Source organism: Onychostoma macrolepis, chromosome 14, assembly GCF_012432095.1.
Source record: "Onychostoma macrolepis isolate SWU-2019 chromosome 14, ASM1243209v1, whole genome shotgun sequence".
Lineage (NCBI taxonomy): Eukaryota > Metazoa > Chordata > Actinopteri > Cypriniformes > Cyprinidae > Onychostoma > Onychostoma macrolepis.
The window spans coordinates 15,443,503-15,465,357 of NC_081168.1; the positions used below are offsets into that span (position 1 = coordinate 15,443,503).

Genomic DNA, 21,855 nt, shown 5'->3' on the forward strand with positions numbered 1-21,855 from the left:
GCAGTGAATTTCTGTGTGAGAGTTTGAAGTCCTCTTTTAACCTCTCTTTTTGAAGAGACACATTCATCATGTGAAGCTGAGATGTGACCGCAGCTGTTGAGGTCACAACAGACGGCCAAGAAATCAAATGGTTGTCAACACTAATAATTGGCAACAAGAAAAATAGCCTCAGATCCCTCTATAAAGGTGCCATTGCAAATCTGCAATTATGTTGTAAATCTCTAATCTCTTTCCTTGAGGAAAGAAATGAAATGTCAGTTTCAAACGTGGAGTTTCAACAGTGTTCCACATCAGAGATATTACTTGTCAAATTGTAATATTTATTTATTTTCCAGGGTTTCACCTCTGCAGAAGTCTGAGGTGGTTGAGATGGTGAAAAAGCAGGTGAAAGTGATCACACTGGCCATTGGCGATGGAGCCAACGATGTGGGCATGATCCAGACTGCCCATGTGGGTGTTGGTATCTCTGGCAATGAAGGGCTGCAGGCTGCCAACTCATCAGACTACTCTATTGCACAGGTGAGAAACTATCAAATTGCACATGCCTGCAGGAAGAAAGAATAAGTTAAGTTATCTATTATAATGACATGGGGAAATTTAAATTAATGAAAAATCATGCATTATTATACAAATAAAATGTAATCTCTGCTTCTAAACCTGAAGCACATATCAGTTCCCAATGTAAACTAACACTTTTGTCTTGTCACTACAGTGTGACTCCCAGAAAATAAATCTGGTTCTAGATTATGTATCTAGGGTGAAGGGTTAAAATCTGTTGCTCATAGATTCTGCAGTCTGAGATATCAAAACGGGTCGGTCAGGTCAGTTTACACAGCTTGAGTGTTCACTTACTCAAACCCCTGCTGATGGTGAAACTGGATCTGTCCCTCTTATGTAAACTTAATTAAGATGTTGTTTTGTAATTCACAGATTTTGATATAGCATAATCTTCATTGTGTGTTTTAACAAAAGAAGAGCTCAAGTGTCGCTGATCGCTGTCAACATTGCTCTCCATCTCTGTCCCAAGTTTCTTTTCACCTTTCATGCAGTTCGTGGAAACATCCCTCTTCACACTTGTTTTTCTATACTGCCTCAAGCAGTCTGTTCACTGGCCTCATGCATCAGATTACCCAAGAAAGCATCTTGTCTTTTCTTAAGTGCCCTCATCGTATTGTAGGTGGAGGCGGGTGGAGGTGGCAGGGAATGCAGGCAGGTTCATAGAAAGTCACCCAAACTGCCTTCTAGCAAAATGGCTTGTATGATATGTGCTGGATCAGACGGCAAACTTCAATGTGCAGTGCTGGCAGCTAGTATGCATTCATCATCCTGAACCAGTGTCATGTTGATTTGTACTATAAGGCTTCTCATCAACTGTTAAACTAGATGAAAATGTTATACATACTGTATGATTCCATATATTAGTATTAAATTAACTAAAACTCTATAATATGTAACTCTTTTTATATATATATATATATATATATATATATATATATATATATATATATATATATATATATATATATATATATATATATATATATATATATATATATATATATATATAGGAGATGTTACCACAGTTCTTCTGGATTTAGTCTGTCTCGGTTTGTTTCTTCATGTCATTACAGACAGATTGGATGATGATGAGATCAGATTTCTGTGTGGAGCTGGCTGTTGTCAGGCTCCTTGTGCAAATATAAATCTCACTGAATTATTAAAATTAATGGCAAAATGTTTAGAAATGTAAACTGATATTTCCTACTGGCACACTACTGCAAAAGATAGAAATAACTGACTTTAAAAGCATTTTTTAGCTGTGAAAATACTAGTGTTGTACTAATTTTGGCCACCACTGTAATTATACAATGTATAATAAATATATTATTATATATTGGGAGATACTTAGTAATGTTAGTCTGATATACTGTCATAAAGGCCATACAAGCTGTCAGAATTTCATCTTTTTTGGCCATAGACATATCAACAACTGCACCAAATTGCATATTTTTGCTGAGTTTTTGCCTAGTATGAACACTATATTATCCTTAAGAGCCATTAACGTTTGATGCGTGAAATATGATACTCACCAAATTTTAGATTTTCTTGTTTTGTCTAAAGATTTAATAAACTGTTCCATTCCATCAGGTTTTACAGGGTTAAAGCACATCCATATAATATATAATATTAAGTGATGGTACAGTATATTAGTTATAATTTTATATTTGTTAATAATTATATATTTAATTCTAAATTAGTATGCGTTACTGTTGGTAGCAGATCTTATGGTATAGCATTTTGTGTGTGTGTGTGTGTGTGTGTGTGTGTGTGTGTGGCTAGATGTATCTGACCCATGTGCTGCCCAAGTGTGAAATTCATTTAAAGCTAATCTCACAACAGGGCTCTCACAGAATGCTGTTAATTTGTGTTAAACCCAGGGTCTTTAGTTTTGTTTGGGGCCTGTTTTGAAGATGTGATTAAATTGTTTACGTGAAGGGATAAATCAGTGTGAGCTGGAATGCTGCTGTGCCTCAGCCTCACACTAGGTCCTCCACAGATCAGCAGATTTTAAGACGGGGGCTCCATATCCAGACTCCACTCTAGTCTCTCTGTCATCAACTCGCTCTCCTCACATCCAGAGGTCAAACAGCCCCTGAGCCCCTCAAAGGCCTTCCGTACCCCTTACATCCCACCCTGCTGTTCTTGCCTTCATAGAAGTGACTGGCTGTTTGTTTTAGAGGAATGATGTTTATAACGCTGTCACATTGAGGGTGCTCTGTAGGAAATAAAACATGGCATCCCTAAATCATCCTTTGACCATGTTTACATATAACACACATTACTTGTTTACACTGTCATGGAGGGTCACTGTAAGCCACTAATCTTGAGCACCTGTACAAGTTCAGCTGTTAGCATATTATATTTATTTCAGCGGCCATATAAATGGGTTACAGTGAAACAAACAACTTGCATCTGTTTTGCTTTGTAACCAATAACATGTAAGGTCATGTCAGTTGTATTTTCTTTAGTTTAATTTCATAAACTGTTTAAAGAAAACAATCCATGTAGATTTATCTCTGGTATCCTGATTTTGATCTGCACGTAAACACCTTCATCAGCATTTTGGGGCTTATTTAGTGCGCAAAGCACATCTCTGTTTACATTTTGATGTCTAAGCCAGACGAAAACACAATTTTATGAATTATCAGCGAATTGTTGTGCATGTGAAATCACTCAAGTGTTCACTCGGTCCGCCTAAGTGTTGTAAATCAGAAGTAGAGTTCTGGTGCTGAGCCTGTTTTTGATGTGTAGTGTGCTGAACTCGGCAGAAAATATGGTGAAAATATTTAGTAAATATATTTATCTACTCAATCTTTTGTAATATACATGTGTATGAAGCAACATAATAAATTGGAGTGAACTACTCATCGACTGTTTGAAAAAAGACATCTGTCTGACTTGATGAAGGTTAAACACACAGTGACAGCGGCACAAACAGCACTTTATATTCAGTAAATCTGACAGAATCCAGATGATTCAAGCAGTTTATATCTACAGTTTGGGTGTTGAGTGAGTAGATTTAAGTACCATTTGGATCTAAATCATATTTTAGGACAATCAGGTTTAAACTAATTCTAAGTGACCAACTGATAAACCTGATAAACTTTTCATAATATAAGGCAGTTGTTAAAAGCCAAACTTAATGTGTTAACCAAAAAATGACTTTATTGTTTTTGCACAGCTGCAAAAAGTTTCTTCCCTTCCTCTGCTTTTCAACAAAATAAGATAGATTGTAGCTGGAATTCTCAGGAATATGGGTGAGACAGTGTTTGTCTTGTCCCTGCAACTCCGGGCTTCCTGTTGCCCAGAATGGATAAGATTGTCTCTTTATTTTCAAATCCAAAACCGCTTTCTGTGTTGGCTGGGGAACTGTAGATCTTGTGTAAACGATAGGCTTTAATGAACTTATCTCTGTCCTCCCTTCTCTCTCACAGTTCAAGTACTTGAAGAATCTTCTGTTGGTTCACGGCGCTTGGAATTACAACCGTGTTGCCAAGTGCATCCTGTATTGCTTCTACAAGAACATTGTGCTTTACATTATTGAGGTAAGAAAGTCTACTCACGGTCATGTCTTATCAAACTCATGGGACGTACGAAATGGATGACGGGGCACCAAGCCTTTTATCGCATTAACTATTAATGGCCTTTTCACGGAGATTGAATGACCACTCCTTAACGAAATTAACTGGCATTGCATGCATGTCTCCATCCTGCTGTAGGAATGCAGGTCTGTCGACGTGAAGCCCACAAGCCATCCATCTGTGATGGTATTTGACAGTTTCCAGGCCTGGTGCTGATAGTCGGTTCAGAGACCTGACCTGACAAGTTAAAGGGCTGCTATCAGCACCAGCTTTATCATGAGGGGCGTTTGGTCGTTTTGATCTGCAGCACGCTTGGTTTAGGAGACGTTACACCTCGGGGACAAGCTTTAGGTTTCCTCGAGAGCTGAAAGAAGAGTTAGTAGCAGACTAATGGTCCGAAAGCAACATTAAGCCATTATAAGTCTCTTTATTTAACGTCTAAGGTCTTTGAAATCCATGAAATGGACCTTTGGTCACACTAGCCTTATAGTGTAAAGTATGTGTCCAAATGTAAACATAATATGTTGCGTATTTCGGTGATGTTTTGATTTATTGTTATTTGGAAATCATAATTACGATGTAATTTTGGTTTATAATGGACTCTTTTTCACTTCCTGACAAAGACAAGAAGCCTTTTAATCTCTAATGCATCCAAGTAAGCATGCACATTAGCTTGGTAATTCATGTTGTATCCATTTTATCTCTCCTGTGTAAAATGCTCCCTCTGTATGCAGCTCACTACGATTTGAAACAGACCAACACCAGTATTCATGAGCTGTACAACCCCAGCAGAAACATGAGCACTTCAAAAATCCATCTTTTTTCCCCTCGGCCCTCTTGCTCTTGTGTGCCACTTGACCCGTGAACTCTTTTTTTTTTTTTTTTTTTCCTTCATCTTGATTTTGTTTTATGTGCTGTGGTAAATCTCTGAAAAGCCCCTTAGATTTCCCTCTGTTGGCATCCAGTGCTGCAGTAGATTGTGAGAGCAAGGATAAGGAGATGAATCAGGACTTCAAATGACCGTTGTTTTCTTCTGCCCTCACTAAATGTACAGCATGGCTTGGTTTGTGAGTTAGTTCGGCCCATTTCATGGACATTTCTGTTTACATGCTTCTGTGCTGTTTAGATGTGGGAAGGTGCTGTGGTCGTGTTCGTAAATGTAGTGAAGTCATGATGATTTTTTCCCCTCTGTTTTAAAATTCAGTAGATTAAATCCATGGGAATCTCAGAGCCCTGTAGCTGTGAGCAATTATCGCTCAATGAATTTGATATTTTAAACATTTTCGGTACTATGCCGGGTGGCTTTCATGTTTTGTTTTTTTTCTTTTGGATTTTGCCGTGGGGTTGTCGTATTTTGTTCCACAGTGAAAGTTCCCCTTCAATACAAACATTTCTGACTGTGATCACATTTCACACTTTCTCATCAATCAAGGAACAAGCATCTCTCCTTTTTTTTCCTCCTCCTTTTGCATAAGAGGTGGCACTGGAACAACTACGTCCAGTAAATGGCCTTACCCGAACACGCCCTCCGAATATTTCTAGCCACTTTTCATTTTTGTCCTTTTCTCTTTAAGCTCTGCTTTTGAATCTCCAAGAGAACAGAAAGCACCCAGCGCACCCCAGTTCCTAGAGGTGAATGTATCTGCTCCTCTGCCCATCTTTTGTTATGAGCAGAAAATGAATTCCCCCTTTCTGTTAGGGGCCTTTCGAATATAATAGGGCAAAGCTTTACTGTTTCCTTGCCTCACACCAAAAACACCTCTGTTTTGTAAAAGCTTGACATTCGAGACACTTGCTTCCCAAGGGTCGGTTAAAGGGATACATTTGTCGCCCTAATAGGTTTACCTTTGAGTCCGTGAAGGCTTTTCTTCATCTCATTTTTCCAGACATTAACCTCAAGGAAGTGGAATAAGGATGTTAGTGGCCGTTTTAGTCTTCTCAGCGTGTGGTTAGCAATGGATATGTGCACATCTTAGACCAGTGTTGTATCCTGTATATCATAGTAGCTTTAGAGTGGTTTCTATTGTTTCAGACTTTTTTTCCAGTTTTAACCACACAATAGCACATGATCTTCCATACATTGTGAGACAAATAAGTTTGGGTTAACCTAAACATTTGTCATGCTGGTTTATTTAGTCTTTGGTTTGTGGTCTTGCATTCTTTTGACATGAGCAAAAATTAACCGGGGAAAAAGAACTTTTCAGAAACTTAGTTGGATTAGCTGCTTTGAGACATGCAGAAAGCCCCTCTTACAACCAAATTGCTGTGCTTGCTGTCATTATCCTGCTGGGCTCTTGAGAGCTTGATTGACAGCTCTTCAGCAGGCACCAGAAGGGCTGACGGACGAGTAGCATTTCTGAGGTAATTACAAGGGCCTCATTCAGACAGAGCAGCAGGCTTAAAGAAAGACTGCAGGCCTGAGTGGAGGCCCTGGGCCCTGCAGTCTCTCTGGTGCCATCATTTGAAAAACACTCAACTAGTTCTTTTGGTTCTTCTCCCACTCACACTTGCAATTCAAAGGCCCTGCCTTATTGTCTTGCCAGCATTTTGTAGGTTTTCTGGATATTTGGGTTTTACAGTACTGTTAAACATTGTAGGGTTTATATAATATTTATATATATCATAATTTTTTTTTGAAAGCCGCCACTAGTGCTCACCGAGGCTGCATTAATCTAAAATAACAGTAATGTTGTGAAATATTATTGCATTTTAAAATAACTTTTTCTATTTTAATATACTTTAAAATATAATTTATTCCTGTGATGGCAAAGCTGAATTTCAGCAGCCTCTACACCAGTCTTCATTGTCACATGATCCTTCAGAAATCATGTTAGAAAGAAGCATTTCTTATTATTATCAAGGTTAAAAACAGTTGTGCTGCTTAACATTTTTGTAGAAATCATAAAGCATCTTTTCTGGGTTCTTTGTTGAATAGAATATAATATTAAAAATAAAATGTCAAATCCCAACCCTTTGAACAGTAGTGTACATGACAAAAAAAAAGTGCAAAATGTGTAGTCAAAATTAACATGCTCTTACATTCAGTGATTTTGATATTGCCATTTTTTTTATTTAACTTTTAAAAGACAGATATTATGTATTTTTTTGTGATTTTATTTTTATTTTATTTCAAAATTTGTAGGGTGTTTTTCTCGTTTTTTCCCCACAAATTTACTATGTTTTCCAAATAACAGTTTGCTTTACATCAGTTGCAATATATTGTATATGCTTTTTTTTTACTTTGGTGGAAGCAGTGATTTAATTTTGTTGTCTTTTTATAATAAACATATTGTATACAAATATACTTTTTAAAAAAAGTAAATATAAAAATAATACATATTTTCCTTGCACTGTATGAAATGTTTCTATTTAGAAATATGTAGCTGCCTTTTATATTTCACAAAGCTTTGATTTGAATTATTGGAGTTGGTTTCTAGCCTGTTGGACTAACAGCTAGTGTGGATTTGGGTGAGCTACCAGACCATCCCGATCAAGGACCCTACTGGAAAAATGAAATAATACCAGTTTAAGGTGGTCAAGCTGTTTTTTACGACTAGTTTAGTAGCTAGTTTATTGCTGTTCCAAGGTCAGCCAGATTTTGACCAGTTGGCCACATAAAGTAGCTTGGACCAGCTGCCATCTTCTAGTACACAGCTAAGCTAGTTGTAAATTCTAAAGCAGAGACATAGAGCAAAGATGTGCCGTCTTTCTATTTTTCTCTTTCCCTTTGGGTCCTTCCCACCCAACATGGAGACAGAGGATGGAGGTGGAATCACAGATTTCAAAATTCTCTGAAAATACGCTAAGAGCCCCCAGGACGAGTCTGATGGGGACACACTCTCGCTCTCTCTCACACACACACACACACTCCTCGCTTTTTCAGATTGTGCAGCGGAGGGTAGAGGGCAGTCACACCTCCACGCCGAACGGCTCTGAATGAGCCAGAAGAGGAGAAGAAAGAGAGAGCCCTCCACACTATGTCCTCAGTCCCTAATGAGCAAATCAATGAATCTGTCTCATTGAAGGAAGCGGGAGAGAGGGGCACTCACAGGACCCAGAGGACCAGGCCAAAACGCTCTCTCATATGCATGTACTGCTGCTCATGAATAGAGGCTTTATTTTGACTTAGCACAACAATATCCTGCAGCCCGTAGCCCCTCAATGAGGCAGACTCGCATTAATTCAGCTCTGACCCACCTGTTTGACTACCAGCATGCCGCTGGCCACGACTATTCGTTTTTTTTTATGGGGCTTTTGATCAAAATGTGGTCATAAGGGAATTCTCTGAGTCTGGAATTTGTTTGCAAGGAAGAAAACAACATAACATGTGATGTGAAATTGGTAATTTATTCATGTTTGTGTGCGAATGTGTTTCAGAACCAGCAGACCTCTTTTAAAAACAATATCACGGTAGAGTGCACCTGATGCAAAAGAAAATGGGAGTTGGAACGGGTGGGCGTGGCTGCGGGGGGGGGGCATCGGGGGAGTGCGGCCAATCCTCCTCGCTTTCTTTCTTTCTCTATGGCGAGGCCAGAGGGGAGGGGTGACAGACATTTGTTTTGGGAACATTTTCACGCATTGGCTTGCTCTATTGAATGAGAGGTGCTGGTGGATGTGCTCTGTGTGTGTGTGTGTGTGTGAGAGAGAGGACTGGCGGGGGCCGTAGTCAGAGGGGGTTCTGTCAAAACCCCAAAAATTTGTAGCAATTCACGCTTTCATAATGGAGTTAAATGAAGCAAGGAAATGTTCGCCTGGCCATGGCACTGCACAGTAACCTGGGCGCTGCTTAACAGTCGAGCCTCTCACATACACGCATACTCGAGACTGGTTGAACTTCTCAGACGTTTTCACTATAATTGTGGTCGAAATACAGCATTTGAGTCTAGCAAAAATTTACCAGCCCTGAACTTTGACTCCAAGTATGTGTTATTCAAGAAATTGTTTCATTGATTACTCAGTCATATTATTCCAAACCTGTTTTTTTTTTTGTTTTGTTTTTTGTGTTTTTGTCCATAGACCACAAAAAAGATGTTTGGTTGTATGTTCTCACTGCCCTTTTCTATACAGTCTAAGTGAACAGTGACCAGGGGCTCACAAGTTGCATAAAAAGCACTATAAAAGTATTGTAAAAATTGCTCCATATGACTTGTGCACTGTATTCCATCTGAAGCTGTGTGATCAAATTGTGAGGGAGGAAAAATAGTCATTGTTCTGTAAAAATATTCTTAATCTCATCAAAAATGAGAGCTGAAAAACTGTATTATGGGTTCTACAAACATATTAAGCTGCACTACTTTCAGCATTTTTTGAGCACTAAATCAGCATATTAGAATAATTTCTGAAAGATCATGTGACACTGAAGACTAGAGTAATGAGTGACTGCTGAAAATTCAGCTTTGCATCACATGGATAAATTACATTTTATAAATTTATTCAAGTAGAAAACTTTTTTTGTATTAATATTTCACAATATTACTGTTTTTGCTGTGTTTTTGAATAAGTAAATTCAGCTTTGATGAGAATGAGAGACTTCCTTCAAAAACAAATCTCACCGGCCCAAACTTTGAACAGTGTAGATCGCAAATTTTGAAAGACCTATCTGTTTCAATTTTGGTGTCACATGATCCTGTTTTGCCATATTTAAATTGTCTTCCTTTTCATTCTCTCATCCCATTTGTGATTACAGATTTTTCCCCTCTTAAAAACAGCTGCTGTGAGATATTATCACATTCTCAGATTTCTAGATGACTATGACAGAGTTGTGTGCCAGACTAGTCAAACTAATAGAGATATTAAGTGATGAACTCCATCTCCATGGCATATGGTTTAGATACACATTCTTCTCTCTTCTCTTTTTCATTTGTGGTCTTTTCCCTTGTCTCCGCCCTTAAGCCCAATAACTCACATCTTTCAGTTCTTTAAATAGTTAAATGTAGTCCTTTTGCACTGATCTGTTTTTTTTTTTAAACATTTTGTGTAATAGAAAGTCTGATCTGTGATCAGTTGTTTCTGCTATGAGACACTGGGGGTTGATCAAGGTGGGAAACAGAGGGTCTGGTTTACAAGCCGTTCTGGCTGAAGTCATGGGAACTGTTGAAGTCTCTCTTACCTCCAGCACTAACGCCCTTCCTCTCTCATTCCTGCCTGGGGTTGTTCTCTGAGTAATGATGTGTTAAGCCCAGGTTGTGGCTTCGCATGACAAGATAGTGGGGCTTCTCTGTTTGGATGTTTTGAAAACCTTGGCCGTATGTTTGCTAAAACAGGGGCTTAACTGTTTTTACATGCACTCATTTCACAGCTGTTCTTATTGATAGTAGGCTATTCATCTTTTTATCAAAATGTACTATAATCTAAAACAGCGTTTTTTAGCTGGTGGGCAGGTCTAGATGAAAGAGAAAATGTTTCCATTATCTTAAAATGTAAAATATTGAATACAATTTTTAATATAATTTTTATTTGTTTGATTTATTTTTATAAAATCAATAAAATGTCAACATTTTTGTGTTTTATCGTGAATATTTTTAACTAAACATTTAATAAAAAATTCCATTATACATTTAGTGTAGGTTTGCTTGCTAATTATTTAAGAATAGTATTATATAATAAAAATACACAATAAGTAGAATTTTCAATAGCTTCTCTGACTTTTGGACCCCACTATGTGTATGGAAAAAGTGACCCAAAGCTGGCTTATTTATTCTCCAAGACTGATCTTGGAACAAACCATTTGCAGTGATCCAGTGTATGAGACTGTAGAAAGGACTGATGGGGTCAGTTCACTGCTGCTTTCATGAGAGATCGCTCTCTCTCGGGTAATTTCAAGCACTGAGAGGCCCCACAGAAAACAACAGCCATCGATCAACCTAAATTAAAATCCGCTAGGAGCAGAGTTAAGAGCACACAAAGTGGGGAATATATGATTAATGATGGTATATATTTACCTTTTAGTTACACATTTATGTAGTAATGATTATCATATGGCCTGTCATTGCCCTTTTAATATGTTACCATTTGCTTTAGGACGACTTGGGAAGCATATAGTTACTTTTTTTTTTTTTTTTTTTTTACTATTTAAAAGACTGGTTTGGGTTTTGTTTCTTGTTTTTTTTAATAATAATAATGATTAAATTTCATTTAATAATTGAATTGTATTTTTTGTTTATGTATTTATAAATCTTAATTAAACATTATTATTATTATTATTATTGTATTTAAATTGTGTTTATTTTAATAATGTGCTTTACATAATAGAGTAAAATATTCACATGTATGAGTTGTTTACCATTGCATTGTCTTTTTGTCTTTCAGATCTGGTTTGCATTTGTGAACGGCTTCTCCGGTCAGATTCTGTTCGAGCGCTGGTGCATCGGCCTGTACAACGTGGTAAGAGTGTTTGCATTCACACATCTGTCTGGGTATGTGATTTACTCTCCCCTCTTCATTACTGTGAGAGGGAATGTGTTAAAACGCCTCCCCTGTCGCGCTCAGGCAAGAAACTCATTAGCCGCGGCACCCCAGACGGCTCCTATACTGTGGCCAGTGTCAGCACCATCCTGAAAAATCTCCCTCTTATTTATGACCGCTTGTCAAGTCCGTATTCCCTCCGTGCCCAGAACTATGTCCTGAATGTGCTGCAACAACAGACACTCATGCTCCAAAGAGCTGCGTTAAACAGGTCAGCGGTGGATGATAAAGGAACAGGTTGAATCCAGACACATTAAAAATACACACACGGCCGTTTGGGTGGAGTCCTGTGAACTGGGCTGCCTTAGGGCTTGGTGATAGGAATTGATGCTGTTAATTAACATGTTTTCAACAGGAAGGAAAGTTATTCAGGGAAAAAATGCTCCGGGTGGAGTACGTTTTTCCATTTTGCATAAACAAACGAAGATACGAAGAAAAAATGACTTAGCCACCCGACTCGCTGATTGTCCTGAGAAATTATTTCTTTACGCCTGAACAAAGAACAAAATTTGAACACTGCTTCCCATCAGCCCTGTGTAATGGATCATTGGTGTTGTGAGGCCAGTAACAACTCGGCCCGGTGCATTCTCTCTTTATCTGAGAGAGGAGGAATTCCATCACATCAGAGGGGGTCTGTTGGATGCAACGGGCCGAAACCACCCCTGAATGGAAAAGGCCAGCCGACCATGTCAGCCGCTCCAGCTGGGCCAGTGAGAGACACTTACGACTGACCCCGCAACCCTCTCTGGACCATAATACCACCCCTCTCACTTTCAACAGCTGCTGCACAGAGAAACGTTAGAGCTCCGCGGAAAAATGAAAGCATCCAGGAGATCTGCTAACAAGCTGCAGGCACAGTGGCAGATGTTCATTTGGAATAATTTTTGCACACGGAGGGAGAGAGTGCAAATATGATAAATGCCAGAAAGTTACATGCTCATTGAGCTGCACCAAGCAAGCAAATGAAAACGGCAGAAGAGGGAGCACGTCTGGTGCTCAGGATAGAAAGTAGTTGTTTAGACTATGTATTTTTAGGTATTGGTTTATATGTAGGTACTCAACTGAAGATTTTTCTGGTTGACTAGTAGTCATTTATTTTAAACGTTAATCGACTAATCGCATGTTTATTAATAAACCATTTAAATCATAATAATGAGCCTTTAATTGCCTACATACCCTAATAAGCACTCAAGCACATGCATAAAGCTTGCCACAGCACACTGGCAGAAGTAATAATTATGAATGTGTCAGCCAGGGTAAAACAGTAAGGAGGCTGATAAACTAGTGCTTTATATGTTTACGGCTTAAGAGATGAAGTCGGCGACACTGACTCGTCTTCTCCGCAGTGGTGGATGCTCCAGTATGTTTCATACAGATTACATAATCTGACAACATTTTGTTTTTGATTTGAGTTCATTTGAAAGTGAACATTTCACTTTCTATAGATATATTTTACATGTCTATAAGACAAGTATACACAGAGCTATAAGGCAAGTTCACAGAGACCAAGACGGCAAAAGGTGCATCCTGTTTTGTTTATTCTGTATTTTACAAAAGTGCAATGTTTTGTAGTTATTGTGAGTGCACACAAATAAACGCAGAGTCTTTACAGATTTGAAAGATGTATTACTCTTATCTATATGAGCAAAAATGAGCCTCTGTCTGTCCTGCAGTGAGCGCACTACTATTCAGCTTCCACACTCCACACAGACACTTCAGTAGCGCACATTTTTATATGTTAACATTAAATTGAGCAGGCATGTAAAGTTTCAGATGATAAGCCATATTTGAGGTCGATGAACGATAGGCGAGCATTTGGATGTCCTGCCCGATGTGCTGTATTACCACAAAGACCAGCCGTTAAAGGGTTACTCCACCCCAAAATGAAAATTTTGTCATTAATCATTTTTCCCATGTCGTTCCAAACCCGTAAAAGCTTTGTTCATCTTCGGAACACCATTTAAGATATTTTGGATGAAAACCGGGAGGCTTGTGACTGTCCCATAAGCTGTTTGCGTCCAGCGGATACTCTCCGAAATGGCGCTATGGTGACGCAGAGGAGACGAATTGTTGAATAAAGTCGTTATTTTTGCTTTCTTTGCATGCAAAAAGTATTCTCGTCGCTTCATAACATTACGGTTGAACCACTGATGGCAGATGGACTATTTTGGCGATGTCTTTCAGACTTTTCTGTGCCTTGACTGTTCCTTCTGTGCCTTTGGATGAAAACCTCCCAGTTTTCATCCAAAATATCTTAAATTTTGTTCCAAAGACAAATTAAGCTTTTACGGGTTTGGAACGACATGGACAAGTGATTTAATGACAATTTTCATTTTGGGGTGGAGTAACCCTTTAATGATCACGGACTACGTTTTTTTTTGTTTTGTTTTTTTTGTTTTCTTTCCTTCTGCGACTAAGCAACTAATAAAGTTTAACATTTCAGTTCATCACAAAGTAGTTGATGTAATGAGAACTAGGGTAATATCTCAGAATAATATCTCTGAGGGAAAAAACATTCAAAACATTGATGTAGGGCCCCAATATCTGAAACTACTAGTGAAGTACTAGTGCTTCTGTTTTGCATTTTTATAATTTAGTATGATTTTTCATTATAAATTATATCATCTGTATAACAGTTTGACTTTTAGTTTAATTTTCTGTGATTTTTGTTTTTCCTTTTCCGTTTATTAGATCTTCACTGCTTTGCCTCCTCTGACTCTGGGTATCTTCGAACGCTCCTGCAGGAAAGAGAACATGCTCAAATACCCTGAACTCTACAAAACCTCCCAGAATGCAATGGGCTTCAACACCAAGGTAAATAGACTCAAACATGCAGTATAAATCTAAGTTTAGCTGAATCTCCATCAGTGTTTGCGGTGCAGAGATGAGCAGCCCATTGACTGAGGAATGATGTAAATAGCAGATGAAACACATATTTATAAAACGTATTATATTCTTAAATCTTGTGACATAAGATAATGAATCTCTTGTAAATAAATGTATAAATAATAAACTAGCGATTTAGTTCATTTCTATTGATGATGATGATGATGACCCTGTAGACAGATCATGCTGTGTACACTTTACTGACCTGTGTTTGGTGAACAGTTTGGCACCCAGGCTAAAAACCCCACTGAACAAACAGAACCGGTTACGACTCCCTACACCGTAAAAAAAGCCAACAGCAAGACCTTGTTGGTTTAGCCGTCCATTAAACTGTCCCTCTCTGTCAGCCTCTCTGCTTATCTGAGATGTCTTTGAGTGTTCATCTCCCTTTTTAGAAGGTCATAAACTAATATGTATACATATAAACCACTCCTAATTTAGGCTTTCAAAATTGTGCACTCAGTCTAATATATGAACGTTTATATGAAGTTTTTTGACTTTCCTACTTTTTGTATGTAAACTTACTTGGTTTTTAAAGCATTATTTAAAATAATAATGTTTGTTAATGTTATTAATCAAGTTTGTCTTTAATCTTAAGGACATATACCCAGTTTGTGATGCTGCGATGCTAGATATGTCCTAGTAAAATTATGATCCTCCTTCGCTTTCAGATAGTATCTAGATAGGACAAACATATTTCCATCCTCTCTAGGTGTCTGTGACTGCTAGCTTTACGTCTCTCTGTGTTAATAAAGCTGTCTCGTCTCCAGCTCCGGCGTGTCTGAGCTGGTGTCACCTCACAGCCCTGCTCCACAGCCGTGGAGACCCATTTACCACCACACTGACACGGATTACAGACAACACAACCCCTGGGGTCAGGAGAAAGAGAGAGGGAGAGACAGATTTATTGGCCATTTGTAACACAAACACCATAATTCTTACTTTAATTGTTCAATGCAAAAAAAAAAAAAAGCTTAGAGGAAGAGGAAGACTATAATATACAATAAAATTAAGCGTGGAAGTAGGGAAATACAGTAGAATAATCAGTAACAGAATAGTATTTTATTGGAAAAGGGTGAATTGTATATTATTAGAAATCATAATAGGCTGCTTTCTGTTATTTGCTTATATTAGTTATATTTGCTTGGAACAAAGAAACAGACTAATGTGTATATATAGAGGAAGGTAATGAGAGCATCTGTTGAATACTGTAGCATTTGTGAACCCAAGTTTCCTTTGAGTCAGAACTTTTTTTTTTTTTTTTTTTTTAAAGAATTGGTTAAATTGATTCACAGAACCCTTAAACGATCTTAATGACTTGGTTAAACTCATTTACAAAAATCAAAGGTGGAAAGAGTACAAAAATATTCTACTCAAGTAAAAGTATCATTACATTAATTAAATTTTACTTAAGTACAAGTAAAAGTACCAGTCTAAAAATCTACTCAAGTAAAAAGTAGCTCATTTAAAATTTACTCAGAGTAAAATTACTTGGTTACATTTTTAACAGTGAGAGGGAGGCAAAAAATGGAATAGGCCAAGGGTGTCAAACTCAGTTCCTGGAGGGCCACATGCAGCCCTGCACAGTTTAGATATAACCCTAATTAAACACATCTGATCCAGCTAATCTAATCATTTAGGCTTATTTGAAAACTACATGGTATGTGTGTTGGAGCAGGGTTTCCACAGAAGCTTCATCTGAAGTGGCAATTTGTTGTATTTACACAGTTTAATGCAGTTTAATGCAATTTAACCTGCAGTTACAAATGCAGAAAAAAATGTTTTGATATGCAAGACATAAAATGTTGAATACTCATACATATACATACACACATAAAATAAAAATATAATAAAATAAAATAAAGATACTTTTAAATGAGTAAAAGTAGGTGTAGGTGTCAGCAAGTCACTGTTAATAAGTGAGTCATTGCGATTGAACCAAATCATTTAAATGGTTGATTCATTCAGGAACGAAACACCGTCATTGCTCAGAGACCCAAAAATGTGCTATGGTGGCTGTTTGGAATCATTTTTGTTGTCGAAATAAAGCAAAAACAGGTAATATGGTGTCTAAAAGGCAAGTCTATTAATTAACTACTTGTTTATTGAACTGTTGTAAAAAATCTATATGTAGGCTAAGCATGCTGATTTTTGGAGGGGGAAAAAATGGTACTCTTCGTCTGATATTGATTTACTATATGAAATTATATAAATATACACATTTTATGCCCTATATTTTAAATTTTGTGATCATTCTAAATGCATTTTAACAGACTGAATCACGCAGTGAAAGAACGTGCACGCACTAGTCTAATCTACTAGACTTCACTGCACTCTGTAGGAGTGTTTTGTTTGGTTTTTGCAAAATACTGATAATGTCAAATCGCACATCGTTAAAACAACAATTAGGATATTATCACAGACGATATATATCGCACACCCTGCACCACTGTCTTTTTGGCTAATTTGTGCAAAACCTTTTGCTAAACTGTCATAGCTTCATTTTAACCAACAATGCAAGTCTTTACTTCCACCTCTACATGCTTGCGAAGGGTTGATGTCCTGATTTTGTAAGCTGTTAGTTTGGTCTCCCTAGGCAAACACACCTTACTCTGCATAATAGAGCATAAATATGGCCAGGGGTTCACTTCATTTCCTTCGAGTTCAACTTCAGCAGAATATGACGGGGTTTGGTTTTCAGCTGGGTCTGCACCCTTAACTCCTGTCTTGTCCTTCTGCATCTTTCTTGTGATTTTGGCGCCAGTTTGTTCTCCTGCCCATTATTTATTGCAGTAGTTTCCAGGGAGTGACTTTTTTTTGTTTGTTTTTTTAATTCAGTAATTAATGTTTTAAAATGTGGCAAACTTCAAACAAAATATACTTGAGTAAAAGTACACAAAAAAGCTACTCAATTACAGTAACGCGAGTAAATGTAATTCGTTACTTTCCACCTCTGACAAAAATAGTCTAAAATATTTGCATGCAACCCTCATCCCTGTTTCAGACTACTACACGTCATCTGTGTACAGAATAGACACTTTATTTGTAAATAAAGCCTGTGGAAGCAGAGAGAAAGATCATGCATTGGATTGGGGAGAAGCAAAGAGTGTGAAATATTTAGGTCTTTACCCACCATGTCCCCTTTCACATTTAATTACATAGCTGACACTAAAGTCTCCCTAATAACGACAAAGCCCCTCGTAGACCCCAGGATAGCAGTTATTGCACTCATTCAGCACACTGCAGCCTCCATCCCTCCCTCCTTCTGCCTCTTTCTCTCTTTCATTCTCTCCCTCTCTGGCTTTATTTGTAGCCCAACATAGTTGGAGAAGGCTTATTAGAGCGTCTGGCAATAGTTGGCACAAAATAAAGTTTATCCTTTCATGCTAGTTTAAGCAATTAAGCTGTCACACAGAATGCAGTGCTTTGCTTCAGGCAGGACAGACGGCCATTCACACCTACATTCTTAGCAACCTGCTTAGAAACGGAGGAGTTCAGGGCCTCCCTGTGACAAATGATTATGAACGTTTATTGATTTCATTAGCATTCATTGCAGGACTGTGCGTGGAAAGCACCAGGCGAGGGTGAGAGCAGGTTGTTTCACGTGGCACTTGGATGTTTTGTTTTGGGTGGTTGTTTTATTGCCTACTATGTGAAAATCTCAAGTCCAATCACTGTAGAATGGATTCCTGTCCATAGCTTAGTGCGGGATATGTTATGAAAATTTTTAATACTTTAATAATGTAATACTTGTACACAATTTTTGTGTACTTAGGCTTATAAATTTGAATAAACCCCAAACCTTAAGTATGAATTTAATTCCAAAGATTAGGAGGGGTGAGCTATAGTGCCCTTCTGAGGTGTGTTTTGTGGGTGTAGGATGAGCCGGCTGTCTGAGGGCCGGAGCCCTGAGCTTTGTTTTGCTTTGCCAATAGCAGAGGTGAGAGGGTCAGGGCAGAGAGGCCGAGAGGTCGTACAGGGCCTCTGTGAAACAACACAGAACAAGACAATCTCAGGGTATTCCTCTTTTCTCCCACTCTCTCATTCTCCTCTCATTTCTCTGCATCCCATCCCCCTCAAGAGATTTCATGGCTGCCACTTGGTTGGATTTGGAAAAACTTGTGCCAGTTATATTGGTGAAAACAACTGAGTGTTTCAACATTTATGGATTCAGGATCATTTATCCACCTTTTTCCTAACTAGCCTACTGCATTTAAAATTATTGGTAGGCACTTCCGGTTTGGGGAAGTTCCTCTCAAAAAGACTGCAACAAATCATAAGATGGTGCTTCTAATGCTTATCCGTCATTTTGACTGAATTGGCTATAAATTTTCATAATTTTTTTATTTTCAGATGTCAGGAGAATAACGTTACATTTGGTATATTAATGTTATGTGATATAATAACAGTATCTATAGAAAATCTTTTCAGCTCGCTGCATTATTTTCCTCCTCTTTTTTTATTTTCTATTTTTATATGTTTCCTTTGTATTCCACTGTAAGTAAATGAAAAAAGACAACACATACTGTGCATTTGTGGTGTGCTCTCCTGATTTAATTTACGATATAAACCATGAATAATTCCCTGCAATGCACTAAGAAACTTTTATTTTCCTCATGTCTCTCTCCAGGTTTTTCACACGGATGCTGAAAAATGTAATTGTTACAAAATATAGACATGCATTACTATAATATCTAACACGTTCGTAATATTGCTGCAGATAGAAGCAGGATCTTTAGGAGTTATTCATGTTATGTTGAAATTAATTTAATGCTTTTACAATTTTAAATTTCCTTTTAATGATCGATGGTTGAAGGGTGAGTAAAATGTCACATTGTACCCAGTTTTTGAAAATGCTGCTTATTGCATTCATAGAGCGAACCTTTTGCTGTTTACAGTGTAAACAGAAGTTACTCCCATAATTTGCAAAAAGCATCATGGGGCGTAGGAAAAAGGTGGAAAGATTTTTGCCCTTTGTCAAATGCCAGCATTGGAAAGTTATTCATTTTTGGGTCAGTAAGATTTTTATTTATTTAAAAAGCATTTATCCAGGTAGGATGCATTAAATTGATCAAAAGTGAAACTGAAAACTGGAGTTTCACTTCCAGTTTTGCCATAGCGGGAATAAATTGCATTTAAAAATGTGTTGTTAAAGTTAAAACAGTTTTAAATTGTAGTAATAATTCACAATATTACTGACCCCAAACTTTTGAACAGAAGTGTGTATGTGATAATTTATTCATTGCATGACTTGTAAGCATTCCCGTACATTCCACTTTTCTTTTAACATTTGTAAAATACATATTTTATTAAATACTGCTAACTTACAGTAATTTTAAAAAGAAAATTTAAATTTTTCGATAATTGAATAATAAGTCTTTTTCCTCACATGAAACTGTTATATGAATTTATTGCAATTAAATTTTTATTGATAGAAATAAAGCAGGTTTTGAGGGAAATCAACATAGAAGCTGACAATTACATTTCTGGGGTGATCTAGTACTTTAAGCACTTTGTGAATCCATTTGAATTGAATGACTCATTAAAAATAACCATTACAAAAGAATGATTCATTCACAAAATGGACCTCTAGCAGACACTCCAAAAATGGTTCATTCCAATAACATTTTTGTTCAAATGGAGAAATTTGTATTTATTTATTTTAGTGAATAAATTTTTAAAAGAAAAAAGTGACATTTTAATACTGTTGACTGCCTCTCAGCACAAATATTATGCTGTTTTACTTATAAATATGGAAATAATCTGTTGTGTCTGTGAACAGTGAACAGGGCAGTGAACAGTTTCAGACTTTGCAGAGGTGAAAAGAGCAACACCAAAAAAAAAAAAAAGCAGGGTTTGGAAACTGGACCTGTGACGGACCTGATTTCATTTCACGGCTGTTTCATGCTACATCGCCCATTAGTGTTTTGATTGGCCATGTCCGTGCATAATGTAAATTCAAAACAAGGTGGTTTTGGAGGAGGATATTTGTTTAAATGGCACATCCAAAGTCCACATGCCCATGTATACAGTCGCAGACACTCAAAGACTTTATCCCGTACCTGTGTAAGCGATAGTTTTTCCATGCTCCCAAATAACCATGCACTGTAGCGACAGACTCATACATCTTAATTTCTTAAACTTGTCTGTGTTTGTACTAAAAGTATCCATGAAGGATTTGGGGTTTTTTCACAACTCACAAAGGAGCGATTGGGGAAATTCGATGAGGCAACTAACTGCAGGGAAAAGAGAAGGGATGGCGGAAAAACACCCCTTACTGACATCTCTCATATAGTTGGCGCGCCTCCCCTCTCCCTCTTTCTTGCTCTCTCCTCACTCACAGGATATACAAAGTGTCTGTCAGCGGGGTGGCCATTGAGCAGGGAGGCCTGACAAACCTTCCACTTAGCCTAGCGCTGAGAACGTACAAAGGCCCGGGGTCAGGGGTCACCGGCAGGGTTAGGGTGGCCACCATCTTTCTCATGCCTCTCTTCTCTCTCTCTTTTTTTCCCTCCACCCCGCCTCCACTCTGCTGCAGGTCTTCTGGGCTCATTGTCTGAACGGCCTGTTTCACTCAGTCATCCTCTTCTGGTTTCCCCTCAAGGCCTTCCAGCACGGTAAGCACACATAAACACGCTCTCACACACTACGTTCAGTTTTGTTTTTTGAGGTCAGTGGGTGTCATATTGAAAGACGGGTCTGCTCTCCCTTCAGCTTAATTGCTTCTTATTGGCCACCATGAATATCTGCAGATCACTCACTCATATTCACACACGTGCACACACATTCTCTCCTTTTCTCCATTTCGGCATACTCCTTTAAAGCAGTAGTTCATGCAAAAGTGAAAATTGTCGTCATTTATCACGCCATTCCAATCCTTTATGACTTCCTTCCATTAAACACGAAAACAGTAGTTCAGAAAAATATCCTTTTTACTTTTTTAATATATTGTAATAAAAGCGAATGATTACTGTGTCAAGCTGTCAAGCTGCAAAATATATACTTTTGGTGCAACAGTAAAGGCATTAAAAAAAATATACGACTTATGTACTGAGTCTCAAGTCATATGATTTCTTTGTTTGACGAAATGGGCCTAATTTTAATTTAATATTTGATTAATTTAATGGTTCACTGCTAATCTCTCACTGGTAATGGATTATTTGGATTTAGAGAGTTAAACATTATAAATGAATCATTCATACAGGTTTTGTGAACGTGATCCACTGATTCATAAAGATTGAGCTCAAAATGATTCACAAATCACTTTTTCTTAATTAGACAATAAATTTTATAACTAATTTTAGTCAATAACGACTTCAATTTTAGGCTTTTCCTCACACATATCTTATCAGCAGATCTACAC

At 37.7% G+C, this 21,855-nt stretch overlaps 1 protein-coding gene across 5 annotated transcripts in view; it reads left to right on the forward strand.

Moving 5' to 3' along the window:
- atp8a1 (ATPase phospholipid transporting 8A1) overlaps window positions 1-21,855 on the forward strand; it is a 157,940-nt gene that overhangs the window by 115,691 nt on the left and 20,394 nt on the right. For 4 of the 5 annotated variants that reach the window (XM_058797390.1, XM_058797389.1, XM_058797391.1 and 1 more), the window contains 5 exons: window positions 336-519; window positions 3,996-4,106; window positions 11,451-11,525; window positions 14,298-14,420; window positions 21,031-21,109. In XM_058797390.1, coding sequence (XP_058653373.1) covers window positions 336-519; window positions 3,996-4,106; window positions 11,451-11,525; window positions 14,298-14,420; window positions 21,031-21,109 — 572 coding nt within the window. The remainder of the gene's footprint in view (window positions 1-335; window positions 520-3,995; window positions 4,107-11,450; window positions 11,526-14,297; window positions 14,421-21,030; window positions 21,110-21,855) is intronic. The other variant, XM_058797392.1, reaches the window with a different exon arrangement.